At 47.1% G+C, this 21,131-nt stretch overlaps 1 protein-coding gene across 1 annotated transcript in view; it reads left to right on the forward strand.

Annotated features, from left to right (window-relative positions):
- JPH4 (junctophilin 4) overlaps positions 1–21,131 on the forward strand; it is a 429,617-nt gene that overhangs the window by 131,085 nt on the left and 277,401 nt on the right. The window contains exon 3 of the mRNA XM_078644905.1: positions 16,577–17,375. Coding sequence (XP_078501031.1) covers positions 16,577–17,375 — 799 coding nt within the window. The remainder of the gene's footprint in view (positions 1–16,576; positions 17,376–21,131) is intronic.

A 21,131-nucleotide genomic window follows, 5' to 3' on the forward strand; every position in this document is an offset into this window, starting at 1 on the left:
AGTTTGATCATGGTAGGGGTATTCGTGAGGCTGATAGGCCCAGGGTGGATACATCCCTTGGGGGTGTGCAAAGGGGGAAGGGCTGTATTGTGGTGGTGGATACATTGGTTGGCCTTGGAAATTATTCCATCCTCTGGGTCCATGTTGGTATGGACGTCTATAATTTCCCCGTGTCCCTTGGTATCTCCGGCTTCTACCGTGGCTTGAATCGGAACAGTTAGATCCGGTCTCAGATAACTCATTGTCTGTCGCTTCTCCGCGTACTGGTTTATAGTCATCTTTGATGTAAGGATATGCTTTTTCGTGGCTCCAGCGGCTAGTATCCTTCTTTAATTTGTTGTATTTGCTTTGTCTAAGGGTTGTTTCAAAGTCATTGAGTGTTTTGTTCAATTCTTCCAAGGGTTTTCTCAGTTGGCAGGTGTTTCATAACTTTTAAGGCGTACTTCGATTGCCTGTATTTCAATTTTTAGTTCCTGTGCCAGTCTGCTTGCAGTTTTTATGATCAACACGATCCAGTCTCTCGTGCAATGCCACGATATTTGTGACCTATCAATTTCAAGCCAGATGGGGCAGCATTGACTTTTAAGTATTCTGACATTAGTAACCCGTGTAGAGCAGTCTTTATTTGGGTTCGTCTCCGTTCTTCCATCTCGTCCCAATCATTGTTACTAGTGGATGGTCCTGCTGTATTTAAGCCTTCAAAAGTGCCTAATGACAACATGATGTTCGCAATTTCATCTTCTGTGAAAGTTAAACCAAGGTTGTTGGCCATGGTGTTTGTATGTAATGATACTGTGTCCTATTCTGAAGATATATGAACAAAAAGTGTAGTGTGTGTTTATAAGAGATAAAAAAACTCCCACAGCTGTGCGCTGTCAATAATATCTAAATAAACCAAGAGGGGGAGGTTAGAGGTTTCAGTGATAGAATCAACCTCCAGTATAATCTTATCAAACAATGAGATTCTATCAAGTGGTATTTTCATTTTAATTTTAATTTTTGATAGGTCTGTGTGAAAATAATACAGTGAGTGTAGGCTGGTCCTTGTGTCTGACAAAGAGAAGCACTATGCGTTTTTAAAATACCCCTCACACACTATGATTCCCATAGTGTCATGCTCCATCATGGGGGTCTTCCCGTCTCTCTACGGGGCGGGGCGTGCTACGAACTACGTGGGAGCACTTGTTTTTATGAAGATAGGCTATCTGTGGTGTAAGAATGGTGTGAGTGGTAGGGGTGGAGGAATTAAGTGTGAAATATGAAAACATTATAAATTCCCTGGCTAGTAGAAAAAAGTAGTTTATTCACTTCTCTAGCTGGAAATGTTAAAAAGGGGTTGGGGTAGGGTTATGTACTGTATCCTACTTGGTCGACATGTTTCGTAAGCAGTCCCCTACTGCTTTACTTATCAGGACCTATATTGATCCCTACTGCACTCAAATAACTAATATTCAATTGGTATGCCTACTTTCCTAAAATAGACTAGCAAAAATCGGCTGGTCTATTTTGTTTCAGGGCTTGAGTAGGCCCTTTAAAGAGTAAAAAAGTTGACCCAGTCTGGTCTCTGCAAGAGAAAGAAATGAACGAAGAAAAAGGAAAAAACACAAAATCAAAACAATGTTCAGAAACTTAATAAAAAAGAACACATCACTGTTTTGTGGATCTCAAATAGACCTGTTGAGAGAATTTATATATTTTTCTCTATTTCTCATAGTCTTTTTTCTTTCTTTTCATGGATTCTCTTGTGTCGATCCATATGTTTAAACTGGCGAAATCTGTCTAGTAAAGAGGTCATTTGGCCGTTATTTCTAAAGCATTCACACATGCACGATTCATTCATACTCACAAAAAGGACAGTATCGGTAAATGGGCTATGGTTACAGCAACTGGTACATGCTCAGCAATGGGGTGCTGTACTCAGTATTGTGAATGTCCATTAAAAGGTATTCCTTAGGGTAATTGTGGTGGCGATATTGCATTCATAGCCGCATAAAGTCGAGCAAGAGAAAGTGACAGTTGCAGCCAATTTATAAAAACGCATTCAGATTGTGCCTTTTAAAAGAGTTCTTAAATATACATACATTTTTCAAAATGTTACCATGCCCCATGAGCTTGCCATCAGAGATAATGGATAATGCTGACCTCTCCTTTGCTCCATCAGTGAGGGCAATCTGCCAGTAACCTGAAGTCAAATCAAAAGTACTCAGGTACTTAGCCGCCCCTAACCTATCAATGAGCTCATCAGCTCTAGGTGTAGGGTGAGTGTCAGTCTTTGTGACTGCATTCAAACCTCTGTAGTCCACACATAACCTTAACTCCTTGGGTCCCCGTGAGGATTAGGTTTAGGTACCAGTACCACTGGAATGGCCCATGGACTCTCAGACGGTTCATTTACCCCCAGCTCCAGCATCTTCGCAACCTCAGCGTTAATGCTGGCTCTGACGTGGTCAGACAACCTGTACAGTTTATTTTTGACAGATAGGCTGTCACCAGTGTCAATGTGGTGCACACATCACTCAGTGATGGCTGGGGTCAAAGAGAACAGGTCAGCAAACTGCTCAAGCACCTGCTTACAGTCTCTGTGCTGCTGGTCTGTCAACTTGGGAGAGAGCACAACTCCCTCCACTGACCCATCTTGCACATTAGTGGAGAGGAGGTCAGGCACAGGCTCAGTTTCCTCCTCCACACCCTCATCAGTGACCAGTAACATGGTCATGTCTGCCCTGTCATGGTGGGGTTTCAATCTATTCACATGCAGGACCCTGTGAGGGTTCCTGGGGGTGCCAAGGTCAACCAAATAGGTAACCTCACCCTTCTTTTCTAAGATTGGATAGGGCCCACTCCACTTGTCATGGAGGGCCTTGGGAGCCACAGGCTCCAACACCCACACCAACTGTCCTGGAGTATACTCAGGCATAGTAGTCTTTTTTTTTAAGTTTGATTTATTTGAGAAAAAAGAAAATCAGAAAGGAAGGAGGGGGGAGAAACAGGAAGGCGTAGTAGTCTTTCGATCATACCAGTGTTTCTTGAGCTCCTGGCTGGCCTCCAGTTTCCTGTTTGCCTTGTACATGTACTCCGCCCGTCTAGATGTCATGCCTAGCACGTAATCAAGCACATTGTCCTTAGCTTCTTTAAGAGGCTTCTCTAGAGATTCTCTTAGCAGGCTCAATGGCCCCCTCACAGGGTGTCCAAACACCAGCTCAAAGGGACTGAAACCAACCACTTTCTGTGGCACCTCCCTGTAGGCAAACAGTAAGCATGGGAGGAGAATATCTCCTCCTGAGTTTCTCTGACAACCCATTTTTTATGCCCTTCAGGGTTTTGTTGAATCTCTCAACAAGACCATTTCCTTGTGGGTGATAGGGGGTGGTGAACTTGTAGTTGACACCACACTCATCCCACATAGCAGTCAGATAGCTGGACAGGAAGTTTGTGCCCCTATCTGACACCACCTCTTTTGGAAAACAAACTCTGGTGAACACACCAAGCAGTGCTCTAGCCACTACAGGAGCATCAATGGTTTCAAGAGGATGGCTTCAGGGTATCTAGAAGCATGGTCAACTACCACTAAGATATACCTATTCCCTGACGCAGTACGTGGGTCCAGGGGACCAACAATGTCCATCCCCATCCTTTAAAAAGGAACCCCAACCACTGGCAGTGGTATTAGGGGTGCCTTTGTCTTGCCCCCTGCCTTGCCACTGGCCCGACAGGCGACACAGGAGCTGCAAAACTCCTTTACCTTTTCAGACATAAGGGGCCAGTAGAAATGGTTTACCAACCAGTTCCATGTCTTTGTCTGTCCCAAATGTCCTGCCAAGGGGATATCGTGACCAAAAGTCAGGATTCACTCTCTGTACTTCTGGGGCACCACCAACCTCCTGGTGGCCCCCTCCTTGAGGTTTCTGGCCTCAGTATAAAGCAGTCCCATCTTCCCAGTAGAGTTTGTGAAACCCACTGTCATCCCCCTCCTCTTGCTTACAAGCAATCCGCCTCAAGCTCTCAAGGGTGGGACAGTCATGCTGTCCCTGACTGAACTCCTGTCTGGAGGGTCCACCTGCTCCTGTCAGTTCTCCCAAATTTGACAGCGCTGGCAGGGATGGAGTCCCTCCCTCAGAGGCCAGATCCTCCCCATCAGGGTTAGATTCTTCGTGCACCTCTGGAGTTCCCTGGGCTGGCTCACCAGGCCCAGTGTCCTTGTCCTTGGATGCATGGCCCTTTGTTCCAGGGTCCAAGTGTCCAGCCCCTCCCTTCTGGCTAGTCGGTGACCTAGTCACAGCACAAACCCACTCAGGGAGCTCCAATATTTTCATATGGAGTCCTCTCGCCACCTCTGACCATGCAAAGGCTTCAAGATCATTGCCCAGTAAACACTCGACTGGGAGCACCCTTGACACAGCTATCTTCATAGGGCCTGTCACACCTCTCCATTCCAAATCCACCACAGCCATGGGATGGAGTTTGGTAGTGCTGTTTGCATATGTCACCGGGTAAAACTAATCAGGTAACAACCTCTCTGGAGGCACCAGTTCATCCAGGACCATAGTTACTCTAGCCCCAGTGTCTCTGATAGCCTCAACCTCAGCCCCATTCACTTTAGTCCTCTGCCTGTACTTGTCCATGTTTCGAGGCAAGGGAGCAAGGGTGGCAATACTCACCCCACCCAGGGACACTAAGGTTGCTTCCACCACCTGCCTGTTCTGTACACCACCCTCCACCCCTACACTGACACTGGCAATCCCTGTGGATGGCCCCTTAGGGGGAGCTTCTTGGTGCAGAAAGCATCTCCCTGCTTATGCCCTGGCTGGTTACAGTCAAAGCACTTACCCACCTTTGAGGGATCAAAGAACCTACCAGGCTTTCCCTGAAACCCCCTCCCTTTGAATATGTGTTGACTCGGGGCCCCCCTCCTTGTGCAGGTTTTTGTGGGTCTTTGGAGGACTCCTTCGGTTTTTGACCTTCATTTCCCTGGGCTTCCTCTAGGGAAGGACCTGTCCTCCTTTCTTCTGGTCACCCCCCTGGTGCTGAATGGAAACCCGGGTTCTCATCCACTCATCAGCTGATTCCCCCAGCTCTCTGGGGTCTGTCAGCTTAGAGTCCATTAGATACTGGCGTAACGTCTCTTCTGCACAATGAGTCAAAATGTGTTCTTTCAAAAACAAATTATACAATCCCTCATATGTGTCAACTTTGTTACCAACAATCCAGCCTTCCAGTGCATTTACTGAAACGTCCACAAAGTCTACCCAAGACTTTGAACTCAATTTCTGGGTGCCTCTAAACTTCACCCTGTACTGTTCTGGAATCAGACCAAATCTCCTGACTAAGCATGCCTTTATCTGCTGGTATGATTCTGCATCCTCTCCCTTCAGGGTCAGGAGCCTATCCCTCCCAGCTACTGGAATCAACTCCCACAGGAGTTTATTTTAGTTTTGTATTTAATTTAAATGTTTTATATAGCGCTAGCTTGACCCGTAGGTATGAGAGCGCTTTACATACACAGAGTAAACAGCAGAAGGACATAACATTACATAGTAGGCTGGCAGTAAGGAAGCAAACCAAAGAAAAAATACAGCATGGGAACAATATGCAGTGCAGCGGAGGGGGAGAGAGCAATAAAAAGAAAAGAAAAAGGTGAGAATGACATAGTCCGGTCACTCACTATCCTTGGATTTCCAGAGAGAGAGGAGACAGCTCGGACATAGAAGACTAGGTAAGTTGACGTTGGTAATGAAAGTATTTGTTTAGGAGATGGAGTTTCAGGTCCCTTTTGAAACAGGAGAAGGAGGGGTTGTATCTGAGGACTCCAGGGAGAGCGTTCCATATCCTGGGAGCGTTGCCAGAAAACGATCTGTATTGGGTGGTTTTCTTTTTCAGTTTCAGAGGAATAAGAAGGAGTGAGTTGGGGCTTCTCAGCGTTCTGGATTGACCTGCTCATAACAGTTTGTTATTTAGGTAGTTGGGGGCAGGGGATTGAAGGGTTTTTTGTGTGATGCAGGCCAGTTTATAGATACATCTCCCTTCCATGGGAATCCAATTAAGGCAGTTGAGAGCTGGAGTGATGTGTTCAAGTCTTTTAACTCCAGATACGAGTCGAGCGGACATGTTCAGCAGTGCCCTTAGAGGGGCTAGGTGAGCTTTTGGAGTCCCTGTAAGGATGGCGTTCCCGTAGTCGATTTTAGAGAGAAATAGGGATTGGACTACTATCATGAGGTCATCGTGGGGTAGAAAAGGTTTCAGTTTCTTGAGGTGTTTTAAAGAGAAAAGAGCACTTTTTGCAGAGTTTTTGAAGTGGGCCTCCATAGATAAGTTCTTGTCAAGGGTGATGCCTAGAGACTTAACTGAGTTGTATAGGGAAAGGGGGCTGTTTAGGGCAACCATATTCTTAAGCCACTCTTGGATTGGACGATGGTTACTTTTTGGAGAGAATAGGATTAGTTCCATTTTGTCTGGGTTGAGCTTTAAGTGGTTAGCGTAGAACCAAGTTTGGATCTCGGTTAGGATGGTATTGAGGAGTTGGATGTCGCTGGGAGACTTGATCCTGAAATAGATATGGGTGTCGTCTGTGTAAAGGTGGTAATTCACTCCACTTTTTTCAATATGATTGAGAGGGTCTCCATGAACAGATTGAAGAGGGACGGATCGAGCCTTGGGGGACCCCAAGTATGACTTTAGTTGGCTTTGAGAGACAGGAGTTAATTTTAATTTGTTGCAAGCGGTGTTGAAGGAAGGAGGTGAACCATTTTAGAACTGTGCCATTTATGCCGGAACGTTTTGACAAGGTCTCCAGAAGGGCTGTATGGTTTACTGTGTCGAATGCCGCAGATAGGTCAATAAGGATGAGTAGGCAGGCATCACCTTCGTCTAGGGCCTTGTGACTGTCGTCGGAGACGTTGAGCATAGCTGTTTCCGTGCTACAGCCTTTTCTGAAACCAGGTTGAAAGGCGTCGAGGAGGTTGAACTCATCTATGTGTTTATTGAGTTGGAGGAGAACACATTTCTCCAATGTTTTTGCAAGGAATGGGAGGTTAGAGATAGGCCTGAGATTGTTAAGATCATTAGGGGCAGCCTCAGGTTTCTTGAGAATGGGTGTGATTTGTCCTAGTTGAAGGGAGTCTGGGACACAGTCTGAGGAGAGAGAGGTGTTGATAATTTTAGCCCAGAAAGGGGAAATGGTGTGGTTGAGTTCTTTTATAATTGTGGAAGGGAGGGGGTCCATAGTGTGGGAGGAAGGTTTTAGATTAGAAATTATATTGAAGACCTTGCTTACCGATATTAGCTCAAAGTCGGACCAATGCGCATTGTTTTGTTGCTGGTGGAAGGACTGATTGTCCTTGTTAAGAGCTCTTTCCGAGTGGTCAAGGGACGTTGAAAGGGGGCAGGTTAAGGGGGAAGGAGGGCTAGCAGTTAGTAAGAAGGATTGATCAATTTTAGAGACTTTATTAGTGAAGAAAGAGGCAATTTCTTCATATTGCTCATTGGCGGCATCGATTTCTTGAGAGGGAGTGCCGTTCGTTTGGCTTTTAACAATGCTGAAGAGTTCTCTTGGTCTGTTTTTCGCCTGATCTAGTTGGCTGCGGAAAAAAGATGCCTTTTCACTGAAGATGTGTTTTTTGTATGACCGCCGAGCAGATCTAAGATGAGTTAGGTGCAAGGACGAGGGTTTTTTTCTCCAAAACCTTTCCGTTTGTCTGAGTTGACGCCGTTCATCGTTCAGCTCCATGTTAAACCAGGGTTTTGATTTGGTTCTCCTCAGTTGTTTGAGTTTAAGAGGAGCTACGTGGTCTAAAACCTCTTTCATTCTTGAGTTAAAGTGTGAAGTGAGGTCATCAGCCGTCCATGTTGAGGCATGGAGTTGAAGATGGGGATGAACCATGGCCTCAAGTTCGGATAAAGGTATTTCTTTGATGTTTCTGGGCAAGAGTTTAGGTTTATTTATTTATTTATTTATTTTTACAATTTGTAAAGCGCAACTTTTACCCGTGGGTGTCTTGGATCATCGCGTTTGACAACACAAATAGGTTGGAGGCTGGCCAGTGTGTCAATCCTGAACAGAATGAGGTGGTGGTCGGACCAGTCAATGGGAGCAATCTCTCAGGGAGATCAGATCGTTGTTGGTTATGATCGCATCTAGTGTTGCACCTTTGATGTGAGTTGGTTTATTGCAGAGTTGCTTGAGGTTATATATTTCCAAAAGGTTGGAAAGGTTCAGGACAGTGGAGTCTTCAGGGTCGTTCCAGTGGATATTAAGGTCACCCAAGAACAAGTCTTTGGTGTCTGCAAGGAGAATCGTGTAATTAGGTCTGTTAGTTCTTCGGGGAAAAGGGTACGCTCTCCAGGAGGACGGTAGATGGTGTGGAATTTGATGGACGGGGTGCCCTTGGTAGTGAGTTTGACGCCAAGGTATTCAAACGATAGGTAATCTGCAGGTTTGAGTTTGGTAATCTGTATTCCATCTCTATGAATGATGGCAAGTACCCCCCGTTTTGATCGGCCTGTCTTGTCTGATGATGTTGTACCCTGGAGGGGTGAGAATGTCAAGAATGGGGGTGGAGTGGGCATTAAGCCAGGATTCTGTGAGGAAGGCGATGTCAATTTCTTCAGCAAGAAGAGTTTCAGCAATGTCAGTAGTAGACCCTACTCATTTTAGGGGCCCTCTCAAAAGCTGCTAGCCACCTGTCAATGTCATCCCCCTCAGTGTACTTGGGTTCTATGCCCTTGGAAAGTTTAGGTTCAAATCTACCACCCCTGGACATCTCAGCATTTTCTTCACTTTCGCTGCCACCATTCTTTTTCTCCTCCTCCCTATCCCATTTTCTCTTAGCCAATTCGAATGTATCCTTCTCCAAGGCAATCAACTCTAATATAGCCTGAAGCTGTCTCTCTGCAAGGGACAGTAGTGGTACCTGAGGAAGGGACCCTTCCCCACTCCCACCACCACCTTGATTCACCTGGCTAACACTAGTCACAATGGGAAATGTCTCATCCCCACCCCTCTGGGCAACTCCTCATAGTTATGACCACATCCTGTAGAGTGTGGCATTATTTTGTCCCAGAGTTCATCATTCTTCCAAATCCATGATGGCTGATTTTCCAGCAAGGAGGTAAGAGCTGGCTAAACACACACCCCTGGGATGACTTATTTCCATGGACTCTCCCCCTACCATCTGCACATACCTTCCTTAAGCCTAGCCTTGACTCTGGGTCAAGAGTGTCAGAGTGAAACTGAAAACCAAGCCTCCCCTCTGCCTTTGAAGAGGGTGGTTTACGACTCCACCCCTTGGCCTGGTATTCCTATAGACCAGCAAACTGCCCTCCCAGCAGAGGGATTCTTTATCACCTCTTCAAAGCAGCCTGGCTAATCCACGTAACTCTGACCAATCAGGGAAGACCACTGAAAGGCTGAATTTGACTTACAAACAAGAAAGTCTTATAACTTCTTGTATGTACACTTTAGGAGAAATTCAACAATATCATATTGTTGGGTTTACTACTACCATTCTGGGAAGTCTTTGAAGGGTCCGGCTAGTCCACTCCTATCAATATTTATTAATCAATAACTTCCTACCATGTTAACCTATGGGCCATGGGGTTTGCAATGGGGAAAATGACTCGGGCCACTTTTCTAGCACTAGGGCTTATAAAACCATATTTTATAAGTATTTCCCTAATTTCTACAGGACCCCCACCCCTGTGCAAATAGAGGAGACTTCAGGGGTTCTGAATCTCCAGAAATATTGTAGATCTTCCATACCCAGTTCTTCTAACATCAATGTCGAGTTTGGGAACAATTCAAGGTTTAAAAGCTGTCCTGGCAACCAATGCTGTTTTTAAAGTGACCTCAGGCTTCAGCACTGCACACATGCTGGTGCAGAAAATCTGCTGGCCTCTAAACTGCCATGCCCCAGGATACTGGAGACTTCTAGGTAGTTTCAGTGCCCTGCCCTATTACATACTAGGGGCTTATGCAGTAGGTCATGCCAATTACAGGGGTATCCCACCATACTATAGTGTACCCTAGTGTATGTTGGGTGTCTTAACTGTATTCTTATGTGATTGCTGTCTTTTAAAGCGCCGAGGGATTTTGTAGCGCCTGACCTGACCTGCGGGAGTGCTGTGTTCGCTGCTTCTTCCCCCTGGACTCCACCCCACTTCTCGCGGCCCCCGCTCCGCGGGTGCCGCTCGTGAGGAGAGACTTTGGTGGAGGGCTGTGCAAGAGATTCACCCCGGACCCCAGCGGGACTGTGAGGACCAGCGGGCAGTGCGTTGCACAATCTGCCGCAGTTGGTCCTCTTCCCGCCCCCAACTCCAGGATCGAATAAAGCACAGAGTAGACCTCTCACCAGCGGATTGCTGTCTTTTAAAGCGCCGAGGGATTTTGTAGCGCCTGACCTGACCTGCGGGAGTGCTGTGTTCGCTGCTTCTTGCCCCCTGGACTCCAGCCCACTTCTCGCGGCCCCCGCTCCACGGGAGCCGCTCGTGAGGAGAGACTTTGGTGGAGGGCTGTGCAAGAGATTCACCCTGGACCCCAGCGGGACTGCGAGGACCAGCGGGCAGTGCGTTGATCAATCTGCCGCAGCTGGTCCTCTTCCCGCCCCCAACCACTTTCCTATTTCATTGCCCTGGGGCTCGCGCACGCGGGACGCGCGCGGGCAAGCCGGGCTATGCCCGGGCAAAGGGCGGGCCGTCTACGGCCGTCCAAGGCCGCATGAGGCTGGGCTGGGCCGTTCCCCTTAGTTCATTATTTTTTTAACTATCTATCGTCTCAGTATTGTGACCCCCTAAGGGTTTTCCCACCAGGGTATCTACTGTGTTTAATATTGTTCATTGGTGCAATGGCGGCTCAACCGGCCAAGGGGGATAGGGATGGTGAGAAATCTAAAACTGGTAGCATTCTGGGAACTCTGGACAACTACTTTACGCGGGTCTCTGTTGCATTGGAACATCAGATAAGCGCTGTTGAGAAAAGACTCAACTGAAATTTTCTCGAAACGGTCTTCTTTGGGGGAGATCCAGCATTGTACCACGCCCGAGAATCGTATTAGCCAACGGTTAAGTGAATTGGGTCTGCCCGAATCCAGTATCGTACTGGATTCGCTCGCGAATATCCTAGAGGAAAACAACTCATACATTCAGCCAGTAAGTGCAGATTTAGTAGAAACTCCCACTTGTATTTCATCGCCCCATAGCACTCCTGTTTGTTTGGTAGCTGATTCACCGCCCTCACGTAATAAAGTGACAGGCAAAAGGAAAAGAAGAGGGGGCGGACCAAAACGTAAAAGAGCTAAAATCTCAAAGCCAGCCAAAAGGGAGAATAAGTCCATGGGTTTGGGGATTCCTACAGAGTCTGTTAACCTACTGCATTCCAATTCCACGTCACATTTTCCTCCTGATGTGCAAGGTGACGGGTCTCTGGTGGGGCAGGTAGATCACTTGATTCGTTCTTCATTACTACCTATCATCGAGAGATTGAGATTAGTCACTGTCAGTTTGGATAAATTGGAAATTGCAGTTAAGGACAATTCACAAATGCTCCACTTTCTAGTTGGCGAAAAAGGAAGGGTCAAGACATTACTGTTACTCCCGAGCAGGTGGCTGTTAGAGGTGATCTTTTACCTACTATTTGTAAATCTCCCCTACAGAATGGAAATATATTAGAGGTACACAAGGACGTAAGCTTTTCTAAGATAGGTGATAAAAACGCATGCCTAGAGTCTAATAATGGCGATACTGGGGCTTTGCAATTACATCAGGAGGTCCGTGCAGAACCATTGAGGCTGGCATCTGGCCATCTGCCCCCTACATCATTGGACTTAGCTACAGGAAACCAATCTATACTAGACTTACCTCCCCAAAGTGCACCCTTAGTGGTGGTCATGACCAATGTCCCCCCTCTTCGTCCTGGTTTTTCAGAAGGGTTCTACCAATTAAAGTCTAAAGTCACACATGGGTTTTCAAAAAATCTGGAAGAGGGCCAAGAAGTAGAACGCGACATTCTCATGGTTCGCAGAGTAGGATGGGTGGGACGCTCAAGGAAGACTAGAGCGGGTGACTGCATAGTTATAAATTTTAATAATCCGAATGCAGTTGCCAGGATATGGGAGACAGAACAGAACTCATTAGCGAGGGGGCAGGGTATTGAAATTTTGCCCCTCGGGTTCTTCTATAGACCTGGCACCCAGGGAGCACCCCCAAATAGGATTCCTATATCGAGGAATTTCAACAACCAAACCCCTTCTATAGGAGGGCAGGGGTTCCGGCATTTTAATAATTTGATACCAACTGGTCCTTGGCCTGGGGGAGATTCCAGGGACAGAGGCGAAGTAGAAACTGCTAATAGATTTAATGCTCTGTCGGGGCTCAATGATTGCGACTGACTCGGTTCCAAACAAGCTGGCCGCAATTCGGAGCACGACCCCAATCCTACCCATGATCTCCCCCCTAATGGGGTCCCTATAACGCAGGGGAATACTAACCCAGTAGATGTAATTGGCAATGTTATTGTCTCAGATGTACCCCTGGTAGGCACCGCTGGGGATTCAGTAAAAAATGATATGGAGGGTGTGGGAAGTCTGGTCTCCTGGAACATAGCTGGCTTGCACCACAAACTGGAGTCCCAAGAATGGGTAGATTTTGTAAATAGTTTTGATGTGTGCATGTTCCAGGAGACATGGATGTGTGAGCCTTCCTTTCTCCAGGGGTATCTGAACTATTCGGTTCTAGCAACAAAAGGCCGAAAGGATCGCCCAAAGGGAGGCCTGACTATATGGGTACGACAATGTTTGCCTTTCTCTATTAAAGTGGTGGAAACTGGTAGTAAGGATATTCAACTTATAAAAGTGGACATGGGCCTATCAGGGTGTCTGGATATATACAATGTATATGCCAGGGGCAACAATGGGGGGAAATCAGAGGTTCTAGCGGCTTTGGTCACTCTACTTGAAACATATTCCCTGGACAACAATATCATCATTGCCGGTGATTTTAACCGCACGTTCGAACCTCTGGACATATGTGATGATCTTGTCGGGACGGAAGAGGATAGAAAAAAAATAATAAAAAATAAATCTAGACCCCATCAAACGTTGGTCTGAGGACATTATTTGTTTAAATGCTATCTGTCTTGAAAGGGGCCTTAGGGCTCTAAACGGGCGAACAAAGAGTGACAAGGGGGGGCTTGTACCTTTGATAATGGACGATATAGGAGCAGGATAGACTACGTTCTGTGTAGTCATAAACTATGGAAACTAGTCTGTGATATGGAAGTCAAGCATAGGCTTGAAAGTGACCACGACCCTCTGTGCGTAGTGCACAAATGGTGGCAACTTTCAACAGGGAACCCAGCTATAGTGTGGGATGGTGCCCCCTTGCCTGTCCCTACTAACGATATGCGTCGGCTAAAATGGCCTAGTGTTCTGGCTAATCAACAGTCTATGGCTAGTATAAACACAGAGGTGGACAGGGCGATAACTGCCCTGGAGCAGGCTAATATAATTGAGCCAGGGTCAAATGAAACAATAGCTATACACGATAATCTCTTTCGTGTTATTAAATCCCATTTTCAGAAACCGGTTAGGAAAACCAACAAGGCATCTATTAGACCTGTGAAGTGGTACAATGCGCAGTGTAGGAAAGCCAGGCTAGCTCTGGGCGCAGCTATCAAGAGTAGGGAACAGGTGGCTATTCGCAGTGCTAGAACGAACTATAAAATTAATGTAGCTTCAGCAAAAAGAATATGGGATGAGCAACACTGGAGTGAACTCAGGGAGGCTAGTAGGATTAAAGATTCCAGGCTCTTCCGGAGCATTGTTAAATGGGGTAGAGGCGGTCTACCCGATTGCCCCGATAATAATGTCTCGGAGGAGGATTGGGTCAACTACTTTAGGCCACAATATGCTGATACTCAACCTGGCTCTGAGATGGATGGTTTTAAGGCTGTGTATCCCAAAGATAGCTTCTTTAGTTACGGAGAGGTGTTGTTGGCCTTAAGTGCAGTGTCTAGAGGAAGAGACCCTGGCTTGGATGGGGTCCCGGCCGATCTTTTTATTAACGATAGGGAACGCTGGGGCAAATATACCCTACTTTTTGTTAACGCCGTTGCCCAGGGAGCATTGGTTCCGTCATCCTGGAAGGGTGCAATTATTATCCCCGTATACAAGAAAGGCGATCGGGGTCTGCCTGGTAACTACAGACCCATAAGCCTGATTGCCACCATTCAAAAGGTGGTGGGGAGGATGGTGGTGAACAGGCTTATGGACTGGGTCGATGAGAACATTGCATTATCCCCCTATCAGGCTGGGTTCCGGAAGGCCACTAGTACGATGGACCAGGTGTTCCGCTTTACCCTGCTGCGGTGGAGAACCGTGGTGCTAGGCGAGGGCAGCCTGTATGCCGCTTTTGTGGATCTGCGGGCTGCCTTCGACCTGGTCCCCAGGACTAAACTGTGGTTGGTGCTGTGGAGCCTTGGACTACCGGAGGAACTACTGACCTTGATCATGAGGCTGCACGAGGCTAACTTCGCCAAGATACAGTGGGGCAGACAGGGTGAGGTCACCGCCGACTTCCCGGTCGAGCGGGGTGTCCGGCAAGGGTGTGCGATGGCCCCCTTGCTCTTTTCATTGTTTATCAATGGGGTAGTAGCATGAATGTTATCTGTTAATTTAGACGCTCCCTCGTTGGCGGACATTAAGGTGCCAATTTTAATGTTCGCAAATGACACCCTTATCCTATCAAAGACTCCGAGTGGCCTGCAGCGTGCTCTCCATATTTTCGAGGAATTCTGTGGGGAGCATGGCCTTGAAGTTAACGTGGCCAAAACCAAGCTAATGATTTTTAACCACCATCGTAGTTTGCGTTTCAGGGTGTCCATGAACCAACGTCCCCTAGAGGTAGTTAAAGCTTTTACCTATCTTGGTATCTACGTAACCAATGATCTAAAATGGTCCCAGCATATTGATCTTGCAACATTAAGGCATAGACAACTATCCGGAGCCCTTGGGGCAGAGCATAGAAAATCAAAAACCAAGCCAATCACGCCTGCATTACAGGTTTATGAAGCGAAAGCCCTTGGCTCAGCACTATATGGGGCTGAGCTATGGGGTTTTTGGAAGCTCCACTCAATACAGAAGTCCGAAAATAAGTTTTTTAGGGCAATTACTGGTCTTCCCAAAAGTACCCCTCTCCTCCCCCTTAGATATGAGTTGGGCAGAAAGGCTGTGGAAGATTTGGCGAAGCTACGCCCGATTTTGTATTGGAGGCGGCTCTGGAATACTGAAGAGCTCAAACATTATGCTGAGGGCTTTTCTGCGCTGATCAAAGCTGATGTCTTTCACAGGATAAAATGGCCTAAAGACCTTAGAACCATGTTATGTTTGTTGGGCCTCCAATCCCTTTGGGATAACCCGTCAGGTGCACTCTTCCCGAGCAAAAAAACACTAAATGAGCTATATTGGGATTATGTAGCCAAGTGGGACTGGAGAAATTCCGATACCGGATCCATGACAGGACGCTTTCTGGAAGTTAAAACTCTCCCTAACCTAGAACTCTATTGGGATAACATAACCAAACCAGGGGATAGGAAGCTTCTATTTCAAATGAGGATAGGTGCTCTCCCGCTCAGGTCCCTAACTGGCAGGTGGAGGGGTTCATCTAATACTGCCTGCCCTGTTTGTGGATCTCCAAAGGAATCTATCGGGCATTTCCTATTTTCTTGTCAAGCTTATGCCGACCCTAGACGAATTTGGTTAACTCCGGTCTGCAAAAATCTAGGTACTACCAATGGTCTAGTAGCTCTGAGAATCTTATGCACTAGCACTTGTTTCCCACTGGCCATAGCAACAGCGAAATTTCTGGGGTGGACATGGTCTATTAGACAGAAAGCCATAGCCGAGAGATAGCTTACTTAGGGATGTTTTTATTGAATCCATCTGTTGTAGTGTGTTAATTTTAATCATATGTATTTTTGTATGCTTTTTATGTATTGAAATTGATTCTTATCTGTCTGAGGCAACCATTTAATGATGTTTTAAATTTATGTATGTACTGTGCTTTTATGAGTAACACTCGAATAAAGCCTCTTAGACTTGTATTCTTATGTGTTCCTTTTAGCTTGGCACTGGGCCTGGTTAAACCGAGCCCAGGGTCAGTCAGAGTCAGTTACCACCAGTTCCAGTCAGCAAAAAGTTGGGGGGTGCCCAGGGCTCAGGATGACCTTGCAACAGCGATCATTGGCATAACATAGGCCTCTGCAGCCCCACCCCTCCTAGCCCCCCCCCCCATTGAGGCGGAGGGCCCCTAAGGTCCAGGGGCACCCTCAGCACAGTACCCTGACCTGAGAGCTCCTGATTAAGTCCAAAGGGGGGTGGGCTTCCTGTACCTTGGTCGGAGGCAACGCGGCCGTAGGCCTAAAAACACAAGAGTCACCAGATTGAATGACACCTATTTTCCAATCTCTTGTATTAGCTCTTTGTTTATGGCTGCTTGTGTTACCTCTGACTCTTTCCTTTTTGTGATGCCTCTATCTCTTCTGATAGTATATAACTTTCTGATCTAATTATGCTTATTTTCCCTTCTTTAGGCACCTATCAAGGCCAGTGGCAGGCAGGGAAGCGCCACGGCTACGGGGTACGACAAAGCGTGCCCTACAAGCAAGCTGCCCTGCTGCGCTCCCCAAGGAAGGTCTCCCTCAACTCCCTGAGAAGTGACACCGTCCATACCACGGACACGGCTGACCTCGACCCCGTGGTGCTGTCTGGCAGCCCAGCCTCTGGCTCCCGAGGAGGCTTTGTTCTAAAGGTGCAGGGCCCGTCGGACCTGGCTAGGGCAACCAAATCAAAGAAGAAAGGCTTTTTCCGCCGCACGCTCATCCTGCACGGCTTGAAACTGAGGCGGGTGGAATCCAAAGGCTCCCTGTCCAGCCAGCGGGGCTCCGTGCGCAGCGAGATGGGCCTCAGCTCAGTTAGCTCCACTGCCAGCGAAGTCAACTCCACCACCAGCTTCGCTGAGACGGAGCCGGAGGCGCTTCTGCCGGTGCCCCAACCTCCCGAGCTGGCGCTGGAGGACTCGGCCACTGAGGTGTATGCGGGGGAATGGAAGAGCGACCGGCGGACAGGCTTCGGGGTGAGCCGGCGCTCCAACGGGCTGCGCTACGAGGGCGAGTGGCTGAGCAACCGGCGGCACGGCTACGGCCGCACGACCTTCCCCGACGGCACGCGGGAGGAGGGCAAATACAAAATGAACGCGCTGGTGAGCGGTAAGGTGAAGAACCTGATCCCGCTGCGGCGAAGTAAGATCAAGGAGAAGGTGGAGAGGGCGGTGGACGCGGCGCAGCGGGCAGAGACGACGGCGCGGCAGAAGCAGGAAATGACGCAAGCAAGGTAAGGAGGGCGAGGGGTGCAAGAGGACCTTTGAGAACCACCTAAGTGCATCCCGCAGATGATCTCGTTCTGCAAGGGGTCTTCCGGCTCGGGAAGTTAGAGACAGAGGTCTACTAGGGCACAACCTCTAGTTCGTGATATTCCGACTCTGCTCCATCGGTTATAATCCTTACATCCCAGCCTGAGTTGGATTGGGACCACAAATAGGCCCGGGCTCCCCCCAAAAAGTGTCCCGCATTGAGGATAACAACCTTTTGAAAAGTATTGTTTGGTACTACTGGAGCTAATTTTGGAGGAAGTTTGTGATACATTAATCAATTTACAGCTTGTGGGGGTCAGTAACATTGGTCCAGTCTGGAAAAAATGTTTCTCCACTGCAGCTCATTCATAGATCGCCTGCTGTTCATCTTCAGGTCTATGAATCTCTGCCAACCTTGCTCACTCACAGATTTCAGAGTCCACACGTTGCCAGTAGTAGGCCCTAAAGCTTCTGCTAATTCGTCGTGATTCTCACTGTCCATTGGCCAACAGGTCCTCAGAGGATTATGTTAACTTGTAGGCTGGCTTCTATTTACTTTCGAGGAACTGTGTGCCCTGTTCATTTTAAGACTTAGAGGGTCTTGCTCGTTATCGGTGTATCCCAAACCACCCATTTTCCCTCACTACCCTTAAGCTCATTTCCCCAGAGGCTCCTACACAGACTCACCTCCCTGAGTCTCCTGCTCACACTGAGATCTCCAGAGGCTACTGTACAATTGGACTACTCACCCTCTGGTATGATATTCCCAACACCCAGAGCCATGCGCACACCCAGGAATGTGAAGTCCATCTTTACAGTGAGAATTCCCTAAGGCTTCTGTTTAATGTCAGCCCCCCAGGTGCTCTGCACACACTACGGCCCTGAGATTCCCACTCATCACCAGATCGCCAAAGCTCCTGCTTGTCCTTAAGCCCCACCAACTCCTTCTCGCTCTTAGGTTTCCAGTAATGGCCCTGTTCAATGTAATTCTCCAAGACTAGAGCTTACTCTCAAATCTTGATGGATATGGCCTCACTCTCAGTTCCCTGAAGCCCCTGCTCACCTACTGCTGGTCCCAAAATCTCTGCTTACCTGTTTATTCTACATTATTTCCAGGTTTACCTTTTGTCAATTTTAGGGTCGTAACTCACACATAACCTCATTTAATGAGATTAACTTCTGATCATCCCCAAATGCAGCAATGCTTCAAGATCTCACCTGTTCCGTCCTATCACAGGGAGCTATACGACTAACCAGCTCCCTCCAGCATGACTGCCTAGAGAAGGATGGTTTTCAAAACAAAGACCCAATTCAGTGGAGCACTGAGATTGGCTAAGACTATGAAGGCCATCTCGCCACACAAATCGTCTTTAGCTCTATTACTTAATCTGAAGCAAGTCCTCAAATCACCGAGTAATGTAAGTGCTTATGTGCAAACTACATGTCAGGGGACTCTGGACTCTAGCAGGTCCAACTCAGCCTTTCATCATCTGAAGACAGTTAAGTAGGCACTAATGCACTAGATAATGAAAACAGACATTATTTTAAAACCAAGAGACATTTCAGTTCCTGGTTAAAATATAAAAAGTCACTAGTTGGCTCAACTGTAGCACGCCAACAGCCATAGCCACAGCAGCACAGCAAAGAAATTGTGAAGTTTCTGCTGCTTCACCACTGCTCTCTAGAAAAGAGGGATTCATATAACTGTTCCCAGTGATCTTTTTCCATATACCACTTAAATTTGCTTCTAAAGTAAGTAGGCTTTGAGTGTGTTTTCCTGGTTTTTTAACCTGAAACTGGTGAATCGAGAGAGGGTCTGCTACTCTCTGTGATTAAAGAGGCAAAGGGAAAAATACATGTGATTAAAGGGAGGAAGAGAGAAAAGATGGAAGTTAAACTAGTTGATAGTAGCCATGGCCCTGTGCCATCCAGCTGCTCTCCCCCACCAGTCCTCTTTCAATAATCCTCAATAATTGTAAAATGATACTTGACTTTGTGGTTTGCCATCCCAGCACACTTCATGCATGGCTGGCTGTAATCTAGCTTTAAATCCAGTAACTACACTCGAGTCTCCTCTAGGTTAGCAGTACTTGCACCCTTAATATAATGGGTAACAGACAGTGTACCTCCTCCCAGTCTTTATCTGCAACCTCTCGACTATGGAAACGCCCCCTACGCGGGAGTCCCGACCAAGCTCATCAATCGACTACAACGCATCCAAAACGCCTCGGCACGACTGATCCTCGATGTACCACTACACGGCCACATCACCCCCCACCTGAGAAACCTGCACTTTCTTCCCTGTCAACAAGAGGATATCCTTCAAGCTCCTCATCCACGCACACAAGGCACTCCACAAAATCAGCCAAGCCTACCTCAACAGACGGCTTTCCTTCTACACCCCCAACCGCCAGCTACGCTCTGCGGACCTCTCACTCGCCACTGTCCCGCGCATCCGAAGAACAACCACCGGCGGGAGATCCTTCTCCCACCTCGCCGCCAAGGCATGGAACACCCTCCAACTGAGCCTACGACAGACACAAGACCTGCTGACCTTCAGGAGGATACTAAAAACCTGGCTGTTCGTTCAGTAGCGGCCCCATCTCCCCCCCAGCACCTGGAAACCCTCGCGGGAATGTAGTGAGCTTAACAAATTACTGATTTATTGATTGAATATAGCGTAAGGTGAGCTCCTTGCCCACGTTCTTTCCACTTACCAAGTTACAGCAAACCTTCCATGGCAAAACCGTCTGTCACTAGAAGAGCAAGCAAACAAGGAGATGGGGCCGAAAAGGCCATACACAATACATTTAGGATCCAGAATTCTTAAGGTAAATGAAATACAAATCACCCTGGTGTGCTGAAAAGCCGACTTTTACATGGTGGAAAATAATTTTCAACAGGTCCTGCCTCCCAAAGTAGGAACCACCCCAGTTTCTGGGAGCAAGAAGGCAGAGACCTTCTCAGGAGAGATCTGTCTCTGGCTGGTGGTGTTAAATTCATCCTACCGATAGATTTAGAGCTCTGATCTTACCTCTGTCATCTCTGGCAACAACCAACAGGCTCTAGGCAACAAACCAATGCAATTCACAGCTTCAAACAGAAGGGATCTCTTGGGGGAGGATGGGACAGCGTTTTTTTTATTTTTATCAAAATAGTTTCTCTAGTTTCTGTTAGAAAACAATTGTCCCTGAAAGGTTAATGCTGACCTTGAGGTGCCAAGTGCCTCAGACTAAAAGGGTGGGAGTTGGCCTGCTGTACTGTTAAGTGAGAGGAATAGACAGCTAAAGAAGAAGGAAGCCTTCTCTCTATGGCACCTGCTACCTGAAAGAAATGTAAATGTGTGCTGTTGGTTAATCTGCAAATTTAAAGGATGCTTGTTAGCGAGGGTAGTTTTCATTAATAGAATCATTTGAGCTTCGAGGTGGCAAAGGATGTATTCTCTTTAAGAACAGTGGAGGTGTTTCAGCACCTGAGTTCGGGAGTGTGTCTTTTAATGGAAGCTTGTAAAATGTTTTGCATTAGCAATAGTCTAAATGAGTCTTACTATAAATATATCATTTCAAAGTACTTGTTTTAACTTAAACAAAATCTCTTTGTGCTTTTTCCAGTAGCCTATATATATATTATGTTGCACGTAATGCAGTTTTAAAATAATTACCTATTACCTATTCACTATACCTTCGTAAACTGCTGGACCTCGAAGCACTATGAAAGTATGTAATTATTCATCAGTG

This window comes from Lissotriton helveticus, chromosome 5_1 (assembly GCF_964261635.1).
Source record: "Lissotriton helveticus chromosome 5_1, aLisHel1.1, whole genome shotgun sequence".
Lineage (NCBI taxonomy): Eukaryota > Metazoa > Chordata > Amphibia > Caudata > Salamandridae > Lissotriton > Lissotriton helveticus.